Source organism: Mytilus trossulus, unplaced genomic scaffold, assembly GCF_036588685.1.
Source record: "Mytilus trossulus isolate FHL-02 unplaced genomic scaffold, PNRI_Mtr1.1.1.hap1 h1tg000215l__unscaffolded, whole genome shotgun sequence".
NCBI lineage: Eukaryota > Metazoa > Mollusca > Bivalvia > Mytilida > Mytilidae > Mytilus > Mytilus trossulus.
Genome location: NW_026963312.1, coordinates 69,717 through 96,428, shown reverse-complemented (window position 1 = coordinate 96,428; position 26,712 = coordinate 69,717). Strand labels below are relative to the sequence as shown.

General features: G+C 31.9%; 1 protein-coding gene across 3 annotated transcripts in view; it reads left to right on the top strand.

Annotated features, from left to right (window-relative positions):
* The window catches only part of LOC134701110 (oxidation resistance protein 1-like), a 48,721-nt gene extending 22,350 nt beyond the window's left edge, over positions 1-26,371 (top strand). For all 3 annotated transcript variants that reach the window (XM_063562245.1, XM_063562244.1, XM_063562246.1), the window contains 12 exons: positions 8,500-8,601; positions 9,748-9,951; positions 10,642-10,820; positions 11,554-12,653; positions 16,688-16,850; positions 18,665-18,842; positions 20,136-20,153; positions 21,742-21,855; positions 22,910-23,062; positions 24,484-24,579; positions 24,962-25,035; positions 25,682-26,371. In XM_063562245.1, the coding sequence (XP_063418315.1) occupies positions 8,500-8,601; positions 9,748-9,951; positions 10,642-10,820; positions 11,554-12,653; positions 16,688-16,850; positions 18,665-18,842; positions 20,136-20,153; positions 21,742-21,855; positions 22,910-23,062; positions 24,484-24,579; positions 24,962-25,035; positions 25,682-25,820 (2,520 nt within the window). In that variant the 3' untranslated portion in view covers positions 25,821-26,371. The remainder of the gene's footprint in view (positions 1-8,499; positions 8,602-9,747; positions 9,952-10,641; positions 10,821-11,553; positions 12,654-16,687; positions 16,851-18,664; positions 18,843-20,135; positions 20,154-21,741; positions 21,856-22,909; positions 23,063-24,483; positions 24,580-24,961; positions 25,036-25,681) is intronic.
* Positions 26,372-26,712: the final 341 nt, after the last annotated feature.

The window sequence follows — 26,712 nt, the reverse complement described above, 5'->3', positions numbered from 1 at the left end:
TATTACCAGTGGCCAATATACTTTTTTTATTCTCAATATCATTGTTTTAATTATTAATTTCTATAAGTAAAGCTATGCGCTTACTAATAGTCATATTTTTATCAGAGGTTCTTCATTAAATAAAAATATATTAGTCCAAACTTAAGACATAAATGAGAAATTATCCCCCCTTTTTTCTTGAAATTCAAAAAAGGCTTTTTTTTGTATGAACCATGAATTCTGTGGTAAAACATAGATTAATAAGAGCAATTTATATATCCCTCAGCTAGATAACTTGCTAAACTGGTTCAAAATTGCATGCACAGTGAGATTTTAGAATTCTTATACGAGTATATACCATTTGCCTAGATTGTAAAAGGCTACCATAAGAAAAACAAAAAATCTTGAAAAATCAGAAAATTATTTTGACCAAGAGCTGTTCTGTTCCATATACAAGTCATAAAATACATGTTTTATGGATTTCAATCAATAAAAATGCAAAAATAAGAACTTGGAGTCAAGTCCTAACTGCATGCATGTTGTATGACCATAAAAGGCTAACATATTTGAGTAAACCAATTTAAGAGCTTAAATTTCCCATAAGCAGGTTGGTTGACCAAAAAAAGATGATGAATCATGATTACTAACATCATATTTGACTTATTTTCATTGGAATAGGTACAACTTCTAAAAATTGGATTTCTGGTGATTCTCTGTAATAGGAAGTACACCACTAATTCATGGTCCCCTTGCTTTCTATGTTAAATTCCTCCGTTTCAAGCTGGCACACCTCTTTTATTTTAAGTTCAAATAAAGTGGCAATCATTGCATTTCAAAGCAACACTTTATGGTGTCTTGTACTGAAAAAATCAACATACCTTGCATGGCATATAAGAAAGAACTGGTTCCCGGAACTTCAGATGTACCAAAACAGGTACTTCAGATCTGACAATCAGACCAAATGTACCCTCTTTTTAAAATTTGGTGCAGTTTTTTTAATATTCAAAACTAAAAGTCCAAAAGTGTTCTACAATGATCACCAGTCCTTCAGCTTTCATTTGATACCAAAAATACCTAAATATTCTACATATTTTGAAAGTTACACTCATGCATAGGAACTATTTTGTGTTAAATATGTACTACTTTCTGGTATGTGCTTTCTGGCCGGGCCTGAATTAGTGGTGTTACACCTAATCCTCAAGATTAAGGATCACATGGTCAAGATGAAATAGATTGGACATGCTAATGAAAGAATGAAAAAAAGATATAAAGGCACACAACAATCATGTTATTGCCTCAGCTTCATTTTACAGTGAAATTGTCTGTCATTTATTGAAAAATGTAGCTATTTTGTCAGTTTGGAAACAGTTTATTGTATATGACCACATTAGTTACCTGCAAAACTTAAGATCAGTCAACATTTTTGTTTCTTCATACTTTCATTAGTACTGTAAATTCAGAAATTAATGTGAGGTTTTTATTATTGCGAAAAAAGGGACAGAGTTGTAAACGCAATAATTTAAAATAATTTATATGAAATAAACAGGATTTTTCTAAAAATCGTAAACATTAAAATCGCATTTAAGTCTAAAATGACAAAATCGCAATAATAAATGCACGCAATAATTTCTGAATTAACAGTATATCCACAATTTATATGAAAACTAAGGCAAGTTCCAGTGGGGGAATGGGGGATCCAGAAATTTCCATAAGAGGGTGGCCCAACCGACTGCCTAAGAGGGGGCCCGCTCCAGTCAGACTTCAGTGATTCCCTACATAAAAACCAAATTTTTCCATTAAAATGGGGGGGGGGATGGGATGGGCTCCCTGAAGAACCTTATAAATTCACCTCTGGTAACAACTAATGGCATTCTGCATAACATCCTGTTTTATTTTGGGGTTTCCCTTTGCAAAACATGGACTTTGCAAGACATTTTATAATCATGAATCTATCTCTTGCGCTATAGTTTAAGTTTCTTTTAATGAAACTTTCACAAAACTTCTTGCACCTTTGATTCAAATATTTTTTTTATTTCCCAAAGAGGAATATGAACTTTAAAATTTGCCTTATCTACAAAGGGGCTGAGCAATGGTTTGTAGATCACACACACCTCATAATATTTATTTTGAGGTCATAAACCTATATTTTTTTTGGTGTGCATTATTGAAAGTTATCCTAAATAATGCTATCTTGCTAGGTTAAATTTAGTCCTCATATATTTCAATGTTATTTTCCAATTTATTTGATCCTGACCTTTTGGTCATTAATCTTGCCTTTAAAAGTTGGTCATGATCAACAAACCGATATTTTACATCCAATAGTACATGTGGTATTGTATGATTTGAATAAAATATCTTATTTTACTGGGATCTGGTCGAGTTGTACACAAATTATAACTTGGGTATAAAGACAATTTCAAAATAAAAGTTTTCTTATAAATGCATGTTTCTAGCTGCATGTCCTTTGAAAATTGTACTTATACCTAAATGGTGTATTGCATATAAGTTATGAATTACAAATGATTTTTGTTCTGATTGCTTTTCTTCTGCTTTTGCTTTGAGAGTCACTGATTGAGTTGAGATGGAAAACACTACTGGCTTACCAAATTTTAATCCTGATATCAGTGATGAGTTTATAAGATGGAGTTACAGCCAGGGACTACTTAATATTTTTTTTAAATTGTTGTTTTGAATTAGTTGACATAGCTATTTTTGACCTTACTATCAATGCATTGTCAACATGGTCAATAGACTAAGATAATGAAAGTTTTCATCTGATAAAGTGGCAGATCCAGACATTTTTATGAGAGGAGTCACTTTGACTGTCTAACAGGAGACCTGCTCTAGTCATTCTTCATTGATTCCCTATATAATTCTATAATCAACCATTTTTTTTCAAGAAAGGGGGGTCAGGTCCCTCTCCCCCCAAATTCACCTTTGTAAGAAGTAAGTGATGATTGTCATAAATTTGTATTGACTTATTTTTTCACAATTTTTATTATTTAAGAAACTTTGTAGACAAAGAAAAAATTTTGCCATATATTTTTCATCTTTCACATGTACAGCAGATGTAAAGCTGTCGACTATTTTGTCACAATGAACCATGTTAGATAAAATTGAGAATGGAAATGGGGAATGTGTCAAAGAGACAACAACCACAGGGAAAAAAACAGCAGGTCTTCAATGAAACAAGAAATTTCCACACCCCGAGGCATCCTTCAGCTGGCCCCTAAAAAGTCTTCGTAGTGTTAAAATTTCAGATTCCTTTTAAAAAGCAGTTAAGTTGACCTGCTGCATGACTATAAAAAAACGAAAACAACATGTTTAATTATTTCATGCGGCCTAATCACTTTTCTGGATTTACCTCCATCAGGAACACTCTAAGCCAAACATTTGAAATCCGAGGATGTATAAGTACCGAAACCTTTTAAGAGCTATATGTCAAAAAATACCTAAACTTAAAGGCCAAATTCGTCTATTAAAAGTCAACTTTGCCTGAAGGAGTTGAAACCTTATAGTTTCTTGATAATTTCAAAATTTATAAATGAGGAATTTTAGAAAAGCTTGTTAAACATGTTAAATCATGTCAGTACTGACTCCTGAGCTGATGATATCCTCAGGGACTGATAGTCCACCAGCAGAGGTATCCACCCAGTGATGTAAAAAATTGAAAACAACACGTTTAACAATTTCATGCGTCCAAAGCGCTTTTCTGGATTTACCTTCATCAGGAACGCTCAAAGCCAAACATTTGAAATCTGAGGATGTTTAAATTAACCCATGTTAGATATAAACTGTTAACTATTAAATTAGTCTATCAATTTGTTACAAGAAATGTAATTGAAAGAATGCCTTGAATTCTTTTTTTTACTGATTGCTTTCAATGTATAGCTCACTTATTTTTAACCTTGTACATTGTTTGAGTTTTACCACAAAGCTATAGGAGACAGATTGACCCATCTGTTACATGTGTTAACAATAAATGTACTTATATATGCAAAACAAAACTTTGAAAAAGATTGTAGATTTATTTTAGAAATATTTATAATATTTGACAGTTTGTTCAATATTTGTACTTTTTTGGAGATAAAAAAATTTGAATAAATGAGAATTTGTCGTATTGTCATGTGACTCAAAAATGTTTGACAAGCTCGTTTGGATGTAAATACTAGGATACATTGGAAGGGGGAAGAGAGATGGCTTAAAGGTAATACAGTACATGTACTTCAAATATGTTGGTTCATATGAGGAACTACTTGAAGTTATTATGTAACACCTAAAAAACTTCTGACTGTTTGTAAAGTTTATAGCCAGCATCAATTTACAACTAAACATGATTATACTTTTTATACGACCGCAAATTTTGAAAAAATTTTCGTCGTATATTGCTATCACGTTGGCGTCGTCGTCGTCGTCGTCGTCGTCGTCGTCGTCGTCAGTCGTCGTCGTCGTCGTCGTCCGAATACTTTTAGTTTTCGCACTCTAACTTTAGTAAAAGTGAATAGAAATCTATGAAATTTTAACACAAGGTTTATGACCATGAAAGGAAGGTTGGTATTGATTTTGGGAGTTTTGGTCCCAACATTTTAGGAATAAGGGGCCAAAAAGGGCCCAAATAAGCATTTTCTTGGTTTTCGCACTATAACTTTAGTTTAAGTTAATAGAAATCTATGAAATTTTGACACAAGGTTGATGACCACAAAAGAAAGGTTGGGATTGATTTTGGGAGTTTTGGTTTTAACAGTTTAGGAATTAGGGGCCAGAAAAGGGCCCAAATAAGCATTATTCTGGGTTTTCGCACAATAACTTAAGTTAAAGTAAATAGAAATGAATGAAATTTAAATATAATGTTTATGAACACAAAAGGAAGATTGGTATTGATTTTGGGAGTTTAGGTCCAAACAGTTTAGGAATTAGGGGCCAAAAAGGGACCCAAATAAGCATTTTTCTTGGTTTTTGCACCATAACGTTAGTATAAGTAAATAGAAATCTATGAAATTTAAACACAAGGTTAATGACCATAAAAGGAAAGTTGGTATTGATTTTGGGAGTTTTGGTCCCAACAGTTTAGGAAAAAGGGGCCCAAAGGGTCCAAAATTAAACTTTGTTTGATTTCATCAAAATTGAATAATTGGGGTTCTTTGATATGCCGAATCTAACTGTGTATGTAGATTCTTAACTTTTGGTCCCGTTTTCAAATTGGTCTACATTAAGGTCCAAAGGGTCCAAAATTAAACTTAGTTTGATTTTAACAAAAATTGAATCCTTGGGGTTCTTTGATATGCTGAATCTAAAAATGAACTTAGATTTTTTATTATTGGCCCAGTTTTCAAGTTGGCCCAAATCGGGGTCCAAAATTAAACTTTTTTGATTTCATCAAAAATTGAATAAATGGGGTTCTTTGATATGCCAAATCTAACTGTGTATGTAGATTCTTCATTTTTGGTCCCGTTTTCAAATTGGCCTACATTAAGGTCCAAAGAGTCCAAAATTAAACTAAGTTTGATTTTAACAAAAATTAAATTCTTGGGCCTCTTTGATATGCTGAATCTAAACATGTACTTAGATTTTTGATTATGGGCCCAGTTTTCAAGTTGGTCCAAATCAGGATCTAAAATTATTATATTAAGTATTGTGGAATAGCAAGTCTTTTCAATTGCACTGTATTGTGCAATGGCAAGAAATATCTAATTTCACAATATTGTGAAATAGCAAATTTTTTTTAATTAGAGTTATCTTTCTTTGTCCAAAATAGTAAGCAAGAAATATCTTATTGCAAGAATTTTTTTTTAATTGGAGTTATCTTTCTTTGTCCAGAATCAACTTAAATCTTTGTTATATACAATATACAATGTATATTCACTTTTTACTACCAACTGATAAATTTAAATAATCTTTACCATTCAGTGATATCAAGCAGTTTTTTTACATTTTATTTACAGTTTATTTTATGATGTATTTAAATGAGTTATTGTTGCAAACTCCATTAGAATATTTCAATTGAGATTAGTTTTGGAAGAAGGGAAAGGGGGATGTGATTAAAAAATTGGGTTCAATTTTTCTCATTTGAAATTTCATAAATAAAAAGAAAATTTCTTCAAAAATTATTTTCAGAGGATTAATATTGAACAGCATAGTGAATTGCTCTAAGAGAAAACAAAAATTTTAAGTTCATTAGAACACATTCATTCTGTGTCAGAAACCTATGCTGTGTCAACTATTTAATCACAATCCAAATTTAGAGCTGAATCCAGCTTGAATGTTGTGTCCATACTTGCCCCAACCGTTCAGGGTTCAACCTCTGCGGTCGTATAAAGCTACGCCCTGCGAAGCATCTGGTTGTAAAGTTAGACTGAATGTGAAGTCAAACCATCAGCAATTAAGAATCTTGTTTAGAATGTTTGTTTTTCATGCCAGCTATCTTGTTTCTATACTTAAATGGGTGGACAGGAACGATGCTGCATTGAAGTTGGTCATCTGGTGCAAATAGGGTCTGGCTGATTTTATCACCTTTTACTTGATGTGGAAGACACAGGGATGGGGATAGATGTATTTCACTAGAGTCTGTTTATATAGAATGGACCCCAGTAAGCATGTTAACAAAAAGTTTGCCTATACATTTGAGTGAAACTTCCGATTGTTTCTGGGTATGGCAGTCTTAAGAATGTGTTTTCAACTAACTATCCAGAGTTTTCCCCAAATTTTTGGAGTCACTAGAACCTACAAGGGAAGAATTGTTCACTTAGCTGTGATATTGAACTAATATACCCTCCATTTTTTACAATCAATGCTTTTGATTTTAGGGACTTATGGTTGAACCCTCTCCCCTTTTGAAAATGAGGCAGAATCATATTGAAATCATAAAGTAATATACTCTCCCTTTTTTTTTTTACAATAAATATGATTTTCGGATGAGGACATATTGTTGAATTACCCCTCCCCCTCTGAACCAAGATCCCTTTTTAAAAATGAGTATGGGCGACTTGTTTCATTTTTAATAAACCAAAGACAGCTACTGCTATTGCAATATAAATAATGTATTGATTGTTTCAAAATATTATGTAATGATTTAGTAATCATAATTTAATTATTGATAGATTTATACAGGTTTTCAAAATAAAACAAGAAATCTTGTTATTTAAAAACTTAGAGTAGATATTGGACTGTGACCTGAGAAAGAAAATATAATGTTTGATATTGAAGTAGGAATTTGAAAGATAATAAAGGAAACCTTGAACTTCTTTATGGAATGTAAGACAAGGTTGTGGGTAGTCCAGGTGTTTACAAACATAATATTTATTTACTTATCAATTTTTCTATGGTATTTTTTTACTTTCGTAGTGATTTTAAAATTTTGTTATTTTTGGTTGATTCAATGTAAAGGTCGTGTACATCAGAATTGTTGACCTCTTGGCAATGATTAAACAGTTACATAGTTTTATAAGTAAACATTGGTTATCTCAGGTGTGAGGGTGATCATTCGTAATCATGATTCAAGACATGTGATATTGTGCAAATATATTTCAAAACCAGAAAAAGTTGGTTTTTAATCAATTTTATAATAAATTTTAACGATGGCAGATGTTAAAAAAATGTTGAAGTCAAAATTTAAAAAGATTCATAAAATTAGAAAACATTGGAGTATTTCTAAAGTCTATAAAAAGGTAATATAACCATATATATTCAATTCCTAAGGAAACACATTTTAATGTATAATTTTATAAGGAAGAAAAATATATTTTAAAAAAATATTTAAAATGTTCTATTCATTGTGTTTGGCAATAAAAAAAACTCAAAATAATGTAATATGTGTTCCTCATTGGTATTTTGAAACAAGAGTTAAAATTCTTTCAAATATTCAGAATTTTAAATAAAAGTTTTGAAAGTTTTGAAAATATTTTTAATATTACTAAAAGATTAGTAAAATAACTAGCAGCATAATAGACCAGACCTTTGTTTGTCACAGTTATAACATATAAATTGTTTCTCAGTTCTGTTTTGAAGTGTGGTGTAGCTTTATCTTTTTTTTTAACAACATTTCAGAAATCTTAATCAATGATTATACATAATGAACTTGTCTCATTGGCACTCACACCACATCTTCCTATATCTATTGTTTAATTTTTCACTGAGAAAGATTCTTCTATATTTTTATTGTGAAATGCAAGAATATTTCATGGAAAAAAGTTTCCTTTAGATTTTTTTGTTGTTGATAAAAGTGGGGAAAAAAAGACACTGTTAAACTGTATGTAAAAACATAATAGTAATGACAAAATTTCAAATCACTATACTTTCTTTGAAAGTTCAAGTTTTTAAGGTAAATAGATTGTAACTTGAAAACATGAAAAGCGAAAATTTTTACTAGAAATAAAAGTGAGAAAGTGTTTATCTGTGTAAGTCTAAAAGAACCATTACTCTTGTCTGCCAAGTATCATTATGTTGTACCTAGAAGTAGGAAAAATTTGAACATTGGTAGTCGACTCTCATCTTCAGTTAAATATCTTTATTTTATTTTTCCAGGTATTGTACATTCCATCAGAAGATAGAAAGAAAAAAACAGAGAAGAAGAAAGAAGTAGAGATGGTAGTCGGTAGTCCACCAAAGGATGACAGACCTAGAATGGTAAGACAAGGATGGAAAAGAAGTAACATTGAAAATTTCAACGGGACTTTAAATTCAAACAGTGCTTTACATGAACAACAGTCAAATTACAAGAAAGAAAAAACAAAAACAAAACAAATAGTTGAAAGCATGCATGATCAGCTCATGATCTACAATTAATTTTAAATAGGATGAATTATTAACAAATAAGTTCCATGAATAGATGAAATATGGATTGAGTGATTGCTTACTGTCCATTGACAAATGTTTCATGCTTATTTAGGACGAGAACAAATTTTTACAAAAATTTAGCTAGATTGTTCAAACTGATTTGTCATACACGACATATCAGAACAGGAGCAATTAAAGGATTTGATTTTAATTAGATTGCATAATTACAGGACAACATTATGTCTATATATGAACTGGTAGACAAAACACTGTCAGCCAATCAGAAGACTTGTTACATCCAAAACTTAATTGTTTTAAAATGGATCAACTACAGACCCTTGTAAAAAAAATTAAACAATTGAGAATTTACTTTATTTGCAACTATGAAAAATTGTATCCTTGTGTCATGAAATTGTCATCCAAATTGTTTTCCCTTGTGTTGAATATATGACATTTAGATTTGTGATTATTTCTTACAAATAATTACGTCTATAAAAAAGAAGATGTAGTAATGATTGCCAATGAGACAACTCTCACCAAGAGACTAAATGACACAGAAATTAACAACTAATGACTATAGGTCACCCTTTGACCTTCAATAATGAGCAAAGCCCATACTGCATAGTCAGCTATAAATTAAAAGGCCCCAAAATGACAAAAGTAAAACAAAGAAAACTAACGGCATAATTTATGTACAAAAAATTAAGAGAAAAAACAAATATGTTACACATCAACAAACACAAACCACAACCACTGAATTGTTAGCTCCTGACTTTGGACAGGCACAAACATACTTCTGCACATATATAATATTTACCAATGTTTACAAAGCTGTGATAAGGTAAGGGTATTAGATGTTTATCAACTACATGTAACAAATGTATAGATATCAATTGATTAAATATCTCAGTAAATTAAAAAAAAATATGTTAACCTGAAAATAATGATATTCTTAGCGATTTTTTGAATAATTAATATTAAAGTGACCTTTTGTAGGACATACCGATTGTCAAGATGGCCGACAAGCCACCGTCAAGGGTACCAGGTCATGCTCAAAGACAGACACCAGTTACCTCCCCTAAAGATGATGCTGAGTTTGTCATACCACATGTATTAGATGAGGATGAAATACAACAGCTGGACCAAGATTGTTATGAGAGATTTATTAAAGTCAACTGTAAACATATTACTGATGGCCAGGTTTGTGATTTTTATGCTCCTCCATTGTCGAGGTTTCATTAGGGTTACCCTTGTCATCCGTCTGTCTGTACAACCCAAAGTTGGATTCTGTTCTCTAACTTAAGTCTGCCTCAACCAAAACTTATGAAACTTATGTATAATGCTTATTACCACCAAACACAGATCATGTTAGAATTTTGGGTGGTGTCACTTTAATAACTATAAGAGTTATGCCCCTTTACAAATGGAAAAGTTTCCGTTATCTTACTTAAGTTTGCCTCAACCAAATATTCTGAAACTTGTACACAACAGTTTTTACCACAAAATCAGTAAAAATTGGGGGCATAATCTATGTCCCATGAACACATTCCCAATTTATTTTTAACATATCCTTAGGTATAGATCTTTGTTTTCACATCTAATCAAATAATGCATTTTTGGTTAGTTTTGATAGCCATGAATGTGTTATAATAAAACAAGTTTAATAGATGTAAGAAGATGTGGTATTTGAGTGCCAATGAAGATGTGGTATATGAGTGGCAATGAGACAACTCACCGTCCAAGTCCAAAATTAACCATTATAGGTCAAAGTAAAGACAACCACTGAAAATTTGGTACTCATGAAAATAAATTAATCAACCGTAATTTTGGAAACTGTTCACCTAGATGCTTAATTCACATCTTATAATGCTTTTTCTGTTTTAATTTCAGGGTGTGGTGTCTGGTGTATTGCTGGTTACCCCTAATGCTGTTATGTTTGACCCAAATGTGTCAGACCTTTTAGTCATAGAGCATGGAGCAGACACATACGGAGTTATTGCCCCTATGGATATGATCATAAGCTGTGCCATGTACCACGATATAGTTGCTATGAATAGAAAGAAAAACAAGTTTGTATTGCATTTTATTGTAAGGAAAAAGGGGAAAACTACAATGCAACAAGGGGGATAACTTGTTTGCACTAGGGGAGATAACTTATAGGTTTAAAATGTATCCTCAGATAGATTTTCCTTTGGTGATGGACCATAGTAATTAGTTTAAATATATTTTATTTGCTTAAATGTGCAAAAGGGATGATACACAAGTTAATGAAACTTATATAGTCTTCTAGTCCATTGTAATATTAAATGCTACCAGTTTATATGCATTATATGTGCATTTCAACAATTAACAGATCTTCAGTAATGCTTGAGGGCAAGATGTTTACAAATCCATATAAAGAAAAAAAGCTTGTGCAAGGAGTCAGAGCTTCACAATTTTATTGAAAGTGCTTTTTGTTCCTGATACATTTATTTCTTGATAGACCACATAAAATTTGCATCAACTTTGTAATTATTACTCAATGTACCTTATTTTCAAAATCAACCTATAACAAAAAAAGGTGACCTCTAGTGTTCAAATATGTTTTATAAAAATACGTTCAGAACTAAGACAAATATATATTTTATACTGGTATACTACTGCAAGTATAATAGTGATTGTATGTATGTGACTACAGAATTCACAAAGGTATAATTATTTTAACTGGTACTCTGCATTTATCTGCTACCCTGCATCATTTGAATTATAGATGGATACTTTACTTACTTACATTTGTTTTATTATTACAATTGTTTTTGACAGGGATGAATCAGAAGATACTCCAAAACCAGAGGTATACCATGATAGAACTTGTGCTCATTATCAGTCATGGGTCAGAGGTCATAGTGTTACGACCTTCAAAATAGGTTCAAAGGTCATACAAGAAAAGTCGAGTCCATCAGGAACCAGTGAACATTCAGAAACAACAAGTATTTGTTCATGTGGTGTAGCTGATCAAAAACTTTCGCCACAAAAAAGTCCGAGTAGCAATCGAGTTCTTACTCAGAGCTATTCACCTGTGTCTTCAAACTTTGAAATTATAAGTCAGTCGTCTTTTGGCGGGGAAACAACAAAAGAACATGAAAATAGTGATGTTCGTAAAACATTGTTTGACAATGAAGCATCAGAAAATGAAAATACTTTGGTCGAAGACAAAACAAATGATGAAGGTATTGTGGATTTAATTGATTTAAGTGTGCCAGAAAATAAAACAGAAAAATTCTATCTAGAAGATAATGAAAATGATTTAACCAATCAAAATTCAGACAAAAATGATAATAAAGATGTTATTATTGAAAATCAACTGGTTTCTGAAAACAATTCTGGAAGTGATGATACAAATGGAAATCAATCTCCGGGTGAGATGAGAATCGGTAACATTGTTTACATGCCTGTCTCTGAAAACAGTAAAGGCGAAGTTTCTGAAAAAGATATACAGGATGTCAAAACTACATTGTCAAGATTAAGTATGACCGATTTTGAAAGTAGGGATCGAACATCCTCTGCTCCGGTTGATGTGCCGATTGTTAGCATGACAAGTAGGAAAGAAAAAGAATCGTCAAGTCAACCAAAATCTCTGGGATCATTCAGTGGATCACTAACCTCTATTTCGCCTCACATTAACACTTTTGTAAATTATGCAACAGGATTATTCAAACCAGACAGTAGGGCTGATATTAAAGATGTTAGTGAAATCCCAAAGGAAAACCCACGGAATAGTGAAGTCCGGAAGGAAACTCCACGGAACTTTTCCTCATCTGGTACTAATTTAAGTATTAACATGACGGAGCAGGATTTTGCTGTGGCTGTTGAAAGTGCTGTAAAACTTGCTGATAAACCAGAATTATTTCAGTCATTTGATAGTAAGTATTGGTGAAAGGGTACCTCAATTTCGGAATTTTGTTTTATTAATTTTGATCCTTTTCATTTTATTATCTGTCAGAAGGGACAGATTAAAAGGATGTTTGCCTTGTTGATAGTCAATTAGAAGAAAAAGAAAAAAATATAATTGCTAAGTATGTTGATAAAATGTTGGACCCTTTTCTGTAATAAAATGCCTGTGTTCAGTCATAAATAATCAAGAGAATAGATTAACAGTACATATAGAGGCTGAAGTAAAATGCAAAATCATGAATTGAAGCCATTTTTTGCTTCGTTCATAATCATGATAATGATGATAAAACCTTGAATAAAAACACCAAAAAAAATTTGATTTACAACTGCACAGATGAACAAAATATGCCTTATGAATTTAATATTTGAACAAAATCTTAGGGTTAAATTTATATTGTGTGGAAAGGAACAGACTGTTCACAGTTGGCAGAAAAAAAATCCATATGAGCTGTAGCTTAAAGATACAGCCAAAATATTCTGCTATTGAATCAGAGATTTATACAATGAATTGTAAGTTGATTTGATGGTTTTTTGATAAATACATGAAATATTATTTATTTCTTTGACTGCTTAGTTATGGGTAAGTATCTGCATGTATGATTGTTAAACATTGTCTTTCAGTCATACCCTTTGCTTAAACATTTTTTGGAGTAAAGTTTTGTATGATCCCTCTGTTTAGAAGAAATGCATTATTTGTTGAGTTATTCTGACTATCCTGCAGTTACAGGAATGGAAATTAAAGATCTTATATGACTTGAATGAAAGCTACCTGTGGCTCCAGCATTGGCAAATCTAACCTGTGACCTTTGTTTTTTTTGCAGAAGACCATGTGACCAGATGTATCATTCAAATGACCCTGTGAACTATAAATGATTGAGAAATGTGATCATCTTGACCTCTCCTGTCTCATGTGTCTTACACTAAAACCCATGATTTTCCCATTTTAATTTAACTAAAAATAAGATCAGACATAATAAATCTTGAGATGTCTTCTGCTTATTTTGTGTTGTTAGTTTGCTGTCATCCTAATGTATATCCAAATTTCTTGAGTCTTCATATGCATGTTGTAATTGGTTACCAGCCTAACCAAGGATGAAAACCGAGTTACTTGTAAATATTGCCAAGGGAGATAATCTTATAATATAACATACATTTACAAGGGAGATAATCGGACAATATTATACATGTCTGTCATTATTGTTGTAGTAATCACAGCCTTTCCTCTACCTATTCCTTTTAATTACATGATCGATAGATCTTTAAACTGCATTTTGAAAGGAGTATTTTTCAACATGAGTTGTTGTAAATACTTATAGCAGTCACTTGTTCCTGTCCTCATATGTATGTAATATAATTTTTTTAACTCTATACCATGCCCTTGACAGGTTATGGATTTTGTATAAAATATCCTATATGAACATTTGCTTTTAACCGTTATATGCATGAAAGTGTGGCAGAGGTGGGGAAACCTCCAGTATGTAAGATTATCAAAATAGACTGTCTTCGTACTAAAATTGTATTAAAAATAAAGATTTGAGTGCATTTTGTCCCTTTATGCTGAAACACTAACCAAATACTTTCCCACAATGCATTTCAATTTATGAGTTTAAAATTTCATTGGCTATATGATTTTCATTCATATTTAAAATTATCTAATAAACTGATAACATGGCATGTGAACTAACCCTATAATTATATTGCAAAAATGCTTCCATTATTTCAATAGTGACAGGGCACATATAGTGTACCTATGACAGTTATTCCAATATCAACCAAATGCAAGGGGTACAACCAAAATCACGTGATGGATATACACACACCGGAAGTAACAGTCGAGCAGACCTCTTGAAAGGTAAGTAGTTGTATTAACTTGTTTATATCAACAAAATTTAATAAATAAGGTAGTGCACCGAATGTCCGATACTATCTAGTTTTGAAATACACAATTATCCTTGCTGGAAAGCGTGCAGTTAATGCTAACACTTCGACATAGTTATCCGTCGAAATTTTGGAACTGTGTCGAAGTGTTTGCAATAACTGCTCGCTTTCTAGCAAAAACAATTGTGTATTTTAAAACTACATACTATCCGACATTCGGTGTGCCAACTTATTAATCAAAATTTAATTGATATAAACAAGAAAATGCAACTTCTGACCTTTCAATCGGCAAGTTCGACTGTAACTTCCAGTGTGTGTATATCCATCACGTGATCTTGATTGTACCCCTTGCAAATGATTGGAAAGACAAACACATCAAATGTTTATGAGCCATGATTCAAAAACGGTCAGATAGAACATCTAAAATAGTCTGTGGTCAACTTTTCCTGAGGGAGATTAAAAGTATGTATAGTCATGATAGTGGTCATGATTGTAATTTACAGACTGAGTCTGCTTCTTATTTCCAATAACGTCTATGACCTTGATATGAAAATAAACTCTGATTTGTGCTTACCCAAAGCCCTCAGCAATATTTTAAATGTGCTTCAGTTCACTAGGTAACAGTCTACTGGTAGACATGTCACTCGACCTGGACACAATATCCTGACTAGTCTTTGCTCTTACCCCTATTAAATGCTGTGTGCTTAGCTGAGGGAAGCACCAAATACCAATTTTCAAGTCTATGGATTCACCCGGCCAGGGTTGAAAATTTAAATGCTGAACCATATGTTTGTTTAGACATATTAGTTCTGTAGTGTGTGGAAAATGTTGTGATTTTTCTATTGACATGATTCAGATGTTATGATTTTTTTAAATATATTAAATATATAGTTGTTGTGTGGTTCTCTTTTGTCAATTTTTACTTCAGATTTCGAGCACCAAGTAGCATATTTTCTTTTGCACCATTCTTATTTATATTTCATCAAACACACTCTTTAGGTTTTAATTTTCCTCTTTCATGTTGTCTTTAATTCTCACAAAGCCAATTAAACATTAATGATTCCTGAAAGATGGCTTTGAATTTTGGGGTTTGAATTAAAGATAAGGAAATATAGAAAATATCAAATAATTAGTGAAATTGCATATACTTTTTCGAAGAAAATATTTCAGTTTCATTTTATTTTCACATTAATTTTCTCTCTCAGTGTTGGAATTGACCAATAGATAGTCCTCCTGGGCCTCATGCAAACAATAACCAATAAATTTATCTGATTAAACTTAAAAAATTATATTATGATCAATCTTAACAAAATCATGTTTTACTGTACACTTAAGTGACATTGGACATTACAAAGTTAACGTTTTAACATAAAATGTAAACATTCGTCTATATTTAGATTAAAGTGTTTATAATCAATTACAGCTGTTGCCAGGGAAATTTAGTTTTTCTATATTTTTATTGAACAACCTAGATTTTATGTCAGATTTGCTTTTATTTTATCATGAATAAATGTTGTTGACAGTTATTCAATGAAATTTCATAACAAATGCCCAGTGTTTGAAGGTAGGGTTTTAAACAGAATTTATAGCAATTCAAAAACTTTAGAAGGTAAGTCTTCTATTTTACTGTTGCAAATTGAGAAGAAAGGGTACTAGCAATAAATAAATGGTTTATTTTTCAAAGTACTCTAAAATGATTGGATTATCTGCATTTTCATCCAAAGCCCAGTTGAATGCTATTATTTCATTTTTTATTGCCATAAACAGGATCTCCACCGTGGCAGTTGGGTTAATTTTTAATCTTAATTGACTAGGATTGCCAGTTTTCCTGCTTAATGTTTGTGGTTCTCTCAGGTTTCTTCCACCAAAAATATCAACAGTCAGGAAAATAGCCATTAGGATTGAACTTAGTTGATGTTATACTCCAAAAACTCAATCAGTTAATCATTCTGACATTAGCATTATCAATTTAAATTAAAAAAAATAATTATTAACGCAAAAAAAAGTCAAAACTGGAAAAAAAGGTAAACACTTAAAAAAGTTAGGTTCAAAAGTTGATTTGAAATAGCTGTATTTATGTCATTTTATGAACTGTTGATGATATTGTGTATTTTTTTATTTCCAGAATTAATACCAAAACCAGCAGTAAGTTATGAAGATCCACCATTGTACCTCTGCATACGACTAGGTAAACCAATCAGAGGAGAGATATCACAGACCTGTCCTATTGCTGCTTACAGTAAACAGAAAAAGAAACCAGAATACTGGTTCTCAATACCAAGAGAAAAGTAAGTGGTACTAGTTGTTGATAGACAACTGGTTGTCAGAACCAAGATAAAATTGTGGAAACTGAGTGAGTAAACGTCTCAAAACCGTAAAAAAAAAGAAAGAAAAAAAAAAAGTTTTTATCATTCCGAAATTGTGACAGGATAGGTATAGCAAAAATAAAACAGAATTGAGAATAGAAACAGGATATGTCTGAGAGTCAACAACCCAACCATAGAGCAAAAAAACAGCCCAAGGGTCTTCAAAGAAGCAATAAAATCTCTCACCTGGAAGTGGGCTTCAACTTGCCCCTAAACAAGAATATACAGAAACTCAGTGAATTGAAGGACACACAAAATTTGGACTAACAAAGGCTAGACGTTCATTACAAAATTGCAGTTGAGGTTAAACATGTTTTGTGAGATCTCCCCCTCCCCCTATGAAAATTTAAGAGAAGCTTAAGATACCAAAGGGATGTTAAACTCATTGGTATATGACAAATCTCAATTATCATTTTCCTTCCCATGAGAAATTTTAGCAGTAGCGACTGTCTGAAGACTTGTTCTCTGCGCCTATTTTCAAAGAGACATTAGCCACCAAAGGACAAGGTACGATATGGCCCGTTTTTGGCCCTCCTATTTTCTCATTTGTCAAATTTTATATTGGAAAGATACTTATCACGTTAAAATATTCTCTTAGGTTTGAAGGTTGTTTGAATGAACTTCAAAACCATTAATTTCAGAAAATGGGGGAGGTGAAGGGGGTAAAAGGACATAAAAAACGCCAAAAGAAGGAAAAATTACGATTTTTCAACATTGTTTCTTAAGATTTCATAATGTGCGCCTACGTAATTAGAGGAGAAAATTATGGCGGTTAATGCAGCAAAAACAGTTTTCATGACATTGGAATAAAAATATTCGTAGGTCACTTTGGCGCAGGCACTTAAAATCTAAAAATTTGTTGTACAGAACACCTGCAAAGTGATGGATAATTACAATATTTGAATAAAAATAGAAAGTTTACCCCCTCACCTCACCCAGTTTCTAAAATTAGTGGTTTTGAAGTTCATCCAAACAAACTTCAAACCTTAAGAATATTTTAACATAATAAGTAGCTTTCCAAAACAGAATTTGAAAATAGGGGGGGCCAAATACAGGCTTTTTCGTACCTTGTTCTTTACGTTTGCAAGGAATTGAACTCAAAATCTATACTAATATAAAGATAAAGATATGTGTTATGATTTCAAATGTGGCAACTATCTGGCAAAGTTCAAATGAAGTGGATGTATTTTACCACAATTATAGGCAACAGTTTGTACAGACTTCAACAATGAGAAAAACTCATACGGTTTGGTCGGCTATTAAGGGCCCAGGCATGAAAGATATAAAACATTTAAATTACAGGCACATAATAGATGTGGCAGGGTAAAGCATGTTCTGAGAGATCAACCCTCCCCTTACCTTGGACAGTGCTATAACAGTACAACATAAGAAGAAACTATGAAAAATCAGTTGAAGAAGGCTAAACTCACAAGATGTACTGTGGATTCATTTATTTTCGTGGGTACCAATTTTCGTGGATTGAGAAAAATTTACATGTTCGTGGATATTTAATTTCGTGGTTTTGCCAAAATCTGCATACAAGCCTGTTCGTTGAACATTGAATTTCGTGGTTCACCTGTTACCACGAAATCCATGAAAATTGGTATCCAACGAATAATAATGAATCCACAGTATACAATTAGAAAAACATTTAACATTTAACAAAAACATAATTGAAAAAGTCATTTTTGTGAAGATCAAATCTGTATATTTATATGTTTTATTTACTATTTCAGAGTAGATCCTTTGTATGCTTTTTTTGTCCAATGGAAACCTGAGATATACGGAGATGACGACGACATGATGGCTGAAAAACGAGGATTTGTTGTCTTGTCCGAAGATGCAGAAGAGTCGGGGGACATTGAAATTTTAGATGAATATTTTGGAGGAGGTAGTTTACAAAAAGATTGGGAGGTAAAGATATACTGAAATTTTGAGGTTGTTTTAGAATGGAGCATGTAATTTGTATGACACGTCTAACAATTCAAGACACTTTTTTTCTATGGTTAATAATAATTAAAATGGCACTTCTGGGAGTAAATGCTAGATGAAAAACTAAACTTTTTAGAGTAACATTTTAAAACTGTTCTTTCTTAATTTTTACAATTGTTGTCTCTATTAAAATCTATTCTAACTTTAGGGACTAAATCAAAGCTATTTGTCTTTCATGTTATGAACTAACTAAAATCATGGGTTTGGTAGTTTATCTTTTAATCATTAACAAATTTTCAAAAGGCCAGAGTATGTTTAAAAAAAAATCCTGTCAAGTCTGAAAATGAAAGATCAATTATTGCTCAAGTGCAGTTGGGGACTTATATTAAAAAGAAGATGTGGTATGATTGCTGATGAGACATCTCTTCACAAGTTTAGAGTAAGTTTGTGAGATGTGTTTTGTTTCTGCAGTTGAAAAAAGTTTGCAGAGTAAGTATTGTGTTTGCCAGACATCTGTATGTATATAACTATCTATATCACATATCATTGGGTAGATTTAATAGTAATGGAATGTTTTCATGGAAATACCTTATAATATTATAAATATATACTTTGGTCCCCATTTAGTTGATACACAATATTTGAACCCCCTTTTGTTAATCCTTATAGCTTACCAGGCTCTATGGGTAATTTAAGCTAAAGTCTCTAGAAATCAAACTTGAATAAGACTTTAGATGTAAACATAGTCATTTCCAGCTAAATTTGTTACAAGTTCATTTTCTCTTGAGGAATATACATGTATTTGCCAAGTGAGAAAGTTAGGTTCATAGGAGCCTCTACTTTTTAAGTAAATTGGCAATTTTAGAACATTTAGAATCAACTTCTGTGTATAAATGTGTATCTCAGCTTACATCATTTGATATACTGAAAAAGGTTAGACATTATCACTTCGAAAGCTGTCAAAAGATTTCAAGACACCCTTATTAACATGATATTGTCCATATTTTGAGTTAGAGCCAACAAAGTTATCTATAATTTTGATATAGTTTGTCTGCAAAAGTAGTACAACACACTGAAAAATATTATTGACAAAAGCGCAGGTGGGATTTTTTAATTTTCATTTATTGTCTAAATGAAAATGCACTTTGAAATAACTGCTGTCAGACCACATGACCTATAACTTTAGGTACAGAGCTATGTTGATTACTATGTAAGTTGGCTTGAAATTAGACATAGTATAGATTAGAAGATATAATAACTTATTCTGAATTACAGTTTATTGCAGATAAAAAGGTTTGAATAAATTAATTTATGGCTTGAAAAATTTATTTATAACTTGAAGGTGGTGGAAATGGTTTGTTTAAAAATAAATTGATTGACAAATGAAAGTTTAGCGCTTTCAAGATAAAAGCCAATTCTAACGATTGCTTCTAATAAGTTCCAGAAACTGCAAGAAACCTAATCTCGCAATGTTGTTAATTGTTCATCAATCACAAGAGTAAAATGCAGGCAAGCCTTTATCATTCACAGCTTCTATTATTATTTAATACAGTTTCTCTAATTATATGAAATTTATCCCTTTCCGAACCCATTGTATAAAAATTTAATCAACGTGTGGTTGCCGGTGATCTAAAAAGATCATTGGATGTTTTAAGAATCATAACCTTTTTAGCTAACTGGATGAATCAAAATATGCTAACTGGTGTTAATGAAATTGACAACTTCTTGGAATGTGAAAGGCACTCGAAGGGGATTTTCATTCAACAAAAAAAACAAGTTTATTTTTTAATTATTAGAGAAACAGATTCTTACATAGCTACTCGTGGATTATCGGATTTATCCAATTTCAATAGTTAAATTATAAATTTTAAAGAATTTGCCCAGGTTTAAAAATTGATTATTTAACTATCTCGATTGGATTAATCCCATAATCCACTCGTATCAATGAAAGAATCTATATTAATCAAACTCACTAAGATAGAAATATATGTTGGTTCATGTAAATCTTCTTCAGGTGACATGGTATTAAGCTTTACCCTCATAGTTTTGTTGAAAATATGCATCCCAAAATTGGTTTCCATTCTCTAACTAGTTTGTAATCAAATATTATAAACAATGCTTATTATCACCAAAACAGATCAATTTACATAGTTCTTGAGTTATGTCCCTTTATTATTGGAAAAATTGCTGAGTTTGTTGTATATTTACAAGCATCTGTATCAAATAAATTCTTCTTTATTTTAGAAAAAAATTAAATTGGACTGAAATCGCTTAAGCTTTGTCATTATGAGACATGCTTCTATGATGTACATGTTTAAACTAACAAATAGGGATTAGAAGTTACAGAATTTTTTTATGAAAGTCTTTTAAAGTATTTTATGCATGCATTATTGAACAAAGAAACGAAGCATGCATTGAAAGGAATTCTACTAAAACGTTTCAGAGAAGCCTGGGTATCATGTGATTTGGGTTGTCTTTCCTTTACTATTACCTTCCTACCGTATTATGAAATCTAGATAACACCTTCAAACTTTCAGAGTATCCTGAATATTTTTACGATTTATGCAACTTCAAATTTTATATTATCACAATACATTTCAGAAATGAGGATTGTTTTAGAAATTATAAATAAATATCTAGTTACCACCAAACAATATTACCCTAAAATTCAACTTCTAAAGAAAGTCAATAGATTTTAGCTGCAAGTATGACCACTTTGTTATTCCTAATGAAAATTACCTTGGTGTATTGTTAAAAATATTAGACTTCTCTAAAATGTGAATACAAATGTTGCATTAATTTTACAAATTACAGTTTATGGTATGCTGACATGTGCAATCACAATAGTAAATATCTTATTTACATGTTTTTTTTTCTTCAGATAATCAGTGCTGAAGAGATGATGAAGAGAAAATCTATAGATACTGATGATATTATCTTGATGCCTGAATTACTGGCTAAATCTAATATCTTAGAGGACTTTCACCTAGAAATGGTAGGTTTAAATATGTATGCCTACTTCCTATAGCTATTAATACATGGTTACTTTTCGGCCATTGTTCAAGAATACTGTGGATTCATTAACATTCACTGGACACCAATTTTCTGGATTTCATGGGTACAGTATAACTACAAATTTCAATGTGACAAAGTACCGATGTTTAATAGGCTTGTACCCAAGCTTTGACAAAATCACACACAAAATCAAATATCAATGAGAAAATAAAATCTTTTATCCATGAGAAATCGATACCAACAAAAATAAAAGAATCCACAGTATAATATGATCAGGAATGAATAAAACTGCACATTCAAAAATAAATGTGATCTTTTTGTTTTTTCAAAAAAATTTACAAGATAATCATTACAATGATAGAAAGTCTCATTTCAATAAGTTAGTATTTGGATTGCAACATGTTTTGACATCAGAAAGTTGGTTGTCAAAGATCCAAAATACTATATGCACGAGTTCAGTTCTCCATGTTCAGTATTTTGTACCATTTAACCTTTATGACCTTTAATGTAGAATAAGGAGATGTTGTATGGTTGCAAACAAGACAACTATCCACCAGGGTTCAAATGATGTAGATGTTAGTATCTATAGGTCACTGTACAGCCTTCTACAATTTACAAAACTTAATCTGCTGACCATATTGTAAAAGGTTCCAGTTTGTGAAGCCTATTATGTGTACTGTTGATTTATTTATTTTCTTGCAATCAGAAAAAAAAATTGTAATGTAACGAATACTGGATTTCTTGGTTTGAAAATTCTTCGAACAATTTGATAGGAAATTTGTAGTTTGTCAAAGATTTGAGTTCATAGTTTAACTTCACCCCAGAAATTCAAGAAAATAAATACTGCACCAATGATAAGGATTACAATTTAAATTAATTTATGACATTGGAAAACAGAAATAAGCTTTATTAGAAAATCATTGTGTTTTTTGTGAGTTGGTTAGAATATTGTAAAATTAAATTAGATTTTTTTTAAGAATTGCTAGATTTATAAAAATGATAAAGTTGAGTACTTAATTTCTAAATCTGTACAGTTGAACTCAGTGATGCCTCCCCGAACTGTTGGATATCCCTGGTCTCTGATATACAGCACAGAGAAACATGGCTTCAGTCTGAAGACTATGTACAGACACATGAATGATATAGATACTCCTATATTACTGGTTGTCAAGGATACTGCAGAAAATGTAAGTACTGTTTATAGATTTATTCCCATTCAGAAAAAAAGGCACTTTACGTTTAGTCCTATATTACTGGAAAAAAGTAAAATAGAAAAAATGCTGAAATCTGAGGAAAATTCCAAACGGAAAGTCCCTAATCAAATGGCAAAATCAAAAGCACAAATCTATCAAACGAATGTTAAACAACTGTTATATTCCTGACTTGGTACGGGCGAAACGTGGCAATATAGATTTAGTCCTTAGTTACTGGTTGTCCAGAACTTTTAGGAAAATTTTAGATGTTAATCCTCTGACACGGAATGCAATTTGTAACCAAATGTGTCCATTGCCATTAGCAACAATGGGTATGTTTATTTGTTATAACCAAAGTTGTTTGATGTTAAAAAAATCAGTTGAAATTCTGCATTATTTCTATGTTATATTTTAGGTGTTTGGTGCCATGTCGTCGTGTGAGATGAAAGTTAGTGATCATTTCTATGGAAAAGGGGAATCTTTCCTTTATTCAATCTTTCTATGTTATATTTCAGGTGTTTGGTGTCATGGCGTCGTGTGAGATGAAAGTTAGTGATTATTGCTATGGAACAGGGGAATCTTTCCTTTATTCAATCTTTCTATGCTATATTTTAGGTGTTTGGTGTCATGGCGTCGTGTGAGATGAAAGTTAGTGATTATTGCTATGGAACAGGGGAATCTTTCCTTTATTCAATCTTTCTATGCTATATTTTAGGTGTTTGGTGCCACGACGTCGTGTGAGATGAAAGTTAGTGATTATTGCTATGGAACAGGGGAATCTTTCCTTTATTCAATCTTTCAATGCTATATTTTAGGTGTTTGGTGCCACGACGTCGTGTGAGATGAAAGTTAGTGATTATTGCTATGGAACAGGGGAATCTTTCCTTTATTCAATCTTTCTATGCTATATTTTAGGTGTTTGGTGCCACGACGTCGTGTGAGATGAAAGTTAGTGATTATTGCTATGGAACAGGGGAATCTTTCCTTTATTCAATCTTTCTATGCTATATTTTAGGTGTTTGGTGCCACGACGTCATGTGAGATGAAAGTTAGTGATCATTTCTATGGAACAGGGGAATCTTTCCTTTATTCAATCTTTCTATGCTATATTTTAGGTGTTTGGTGCCACGACGTCGTGTGAGATGAAAGTTAGTGATTATTGCTATGAAACAGGGGAATCTTTCCTTTATTCAATCTTTCTATGATATATTTTAGGTGTTTGGTGCCACGACGTTGTGTAAGATGAAAGTTAGTGATCATTTCTATGGAACAGGGGAATCGTTCCTTTATTCAATATTTCTATGATATATTTTAGGTGTTTGGTGCCACGACGTTGTGTAAGATGAAAGTTAGTGATTATTGCTATGGAACAGGAGAATCTTTCCTTTATTCAATATCTCTATGTTATATTTTAGGTGTTTGGTGCCATGACGTCATGTGAGATGAAAGTTAGTGATCATTTCTATGGAACAGGAGAATCTTTCCTTTATTCATTTTATCCAGAATTTAAGGTGAGAAAAAAAGAATTATTCTTCATTATAATTGATGGTTTTTTATATCGTCTATGAGGATAATTTGAAAAATATTACTAGGGCATATTGGCAGCATAAAAATGATTAGGGCACAAAAACAAGAACACTTATGACCCACATCAACAGATGACAATAACTGAACTAAGATTTAACGACCATTTAGGCATAATCATCGTTAAATTTAACAACGCTTTTAAACAACTGTGCCCAGGTTGTAAGAAAAGTACAAGATAATTGTTATTTTAAATCTTCTTTTAGGGTATAGTATAAAGCTGTCATATTAATTTCAATGTTATAATGCATTTTGATAGAATACATAACAATAACTCTAAATTTCTATCTTTCCTTTGTTTTTCTGTAGGTATTCAGATGGACCGGAGAAAATAATTTCTTCATGAAGGGAAACCAGGAGAGTTTATCTATTGGTGCTGGACAGTAAGTCTGAAATTTAGTTTTAATTGATTATGGATTCATTAATGTTTTCGTGATCAAACAATGAATTTAAATTTTCAACACATATATTATAAGTTATATGGTTCGCTACTGACCCCCTATGGATCCATAGAGGGTAAGTAAAATCCATAGGTGGTGAGGTCGGAGGCCGAATCCCCTATGACTTTATTCACCATTTATGGATCCGTAGGGGGTCAATAGTTAACCTATAACGAATTTATCGGACGCTGGACTTTTTCTGCGGCGTTTTGTTGAAAAATAAACAATGAAACACAACAACATTAATAGATGACGTCGCCATTAACGCGTCATGAACCCCATATGAAACTTACTAACCCCATAGGGTCTCATAGGGGGTCACCACGTGACGGCGTTTAACTAATCACAACGTGATAATTCATCTGTGGTCCGATAAACACAATTAAAAGGTCAGTGGTAGTCTCAACAGAACTTTGCCTCTTGGAAATTAAAAAAATTGGCTACTGATATAAACAATGCAAGATTTCCTGAATCCACGAAAATTGATACCTACGAAACAAATCCACAGTATCAATACATATTCATATACAAAATCAAATATTTTCTTTGTTTGATATACTTACCTGTACTGTATTTGTTCTTTTTTCAGAGGTCAGTTTGGACTTTGGTTTGATGGAGATATTTACCATGGTAGGACCAATCATTGTGAGACCTATGATAATGACATTTTAACAATCTCAGAAGACTTTGTTGTCAGTTGTTTTGAAGCATGGGGATTTACAGATTGAAAAAAAAAAATCTGGTTGTTATGAATATTCTTGGGAAGATTTCGCCAAAGCACAGATATGTGAAAAAATTTAGCATTATATCAATATGTCAGGATCTTTTTTATTTCGTAAATATTTACAGCAAAAATGATTATACGAGTAAAACATGTCAAAAGGTGAAGGTCATGCTACAGTGTAACCTCAGACTGGTTCAAGTTGTTCATCTACTGTATAACTAATCTGTTAACACTGTGGTTATGAGTTGGAAAGCCCGTATATAGCAGGTGTGCTCAATTAAATCTTGCTGGACATGAACTAGGATTGTCAGTTTTCCTGTCAAAGGTCTATGTGGTCTCTCCAGCCACTTCAGCTTCCTCAAAAAGAACAGACTTCCATGATAAAGATATAATGCTGAAATTGTCGTCAAAAAAATAATCTTCCTGGCCTCTTTCCCCTGTGGTTCCAATGGAATAAGATAGCAATCCATTTGGATAAAAGTAAAATATTTTCAAAGATCAGCATAATAATCAACAATAGATTAGTGTCAAGCTATTAAATCACCCATCGACCTAAGTCTATTAAAAAGAAACTTCCAGAGATACAATTTTAGCCCAAAATTGTTAATAAAGCATAGGTTCTGATTTTTGCCCCTCCTTTAGAAAAAAATGAAGCGCAGTTAAGCTACAACATATGTCTTCTGCTGTCAAAGAACAGGTGACCATTTGATTATAAAATGTTAACAGTTATATGATTTTTGTTGCACGTTAGCTAAATAATCCAGTCTTTCACTTGTATTGTACATAGTGCACTATAAATAAAGATTTTGTAAATAATTTTATGTAGTCAAGTAAAACAGTGTATTAGAGTATTATTTGTACTTCTTTTTAAAAGTGCACATGTACATTGTAGAAGA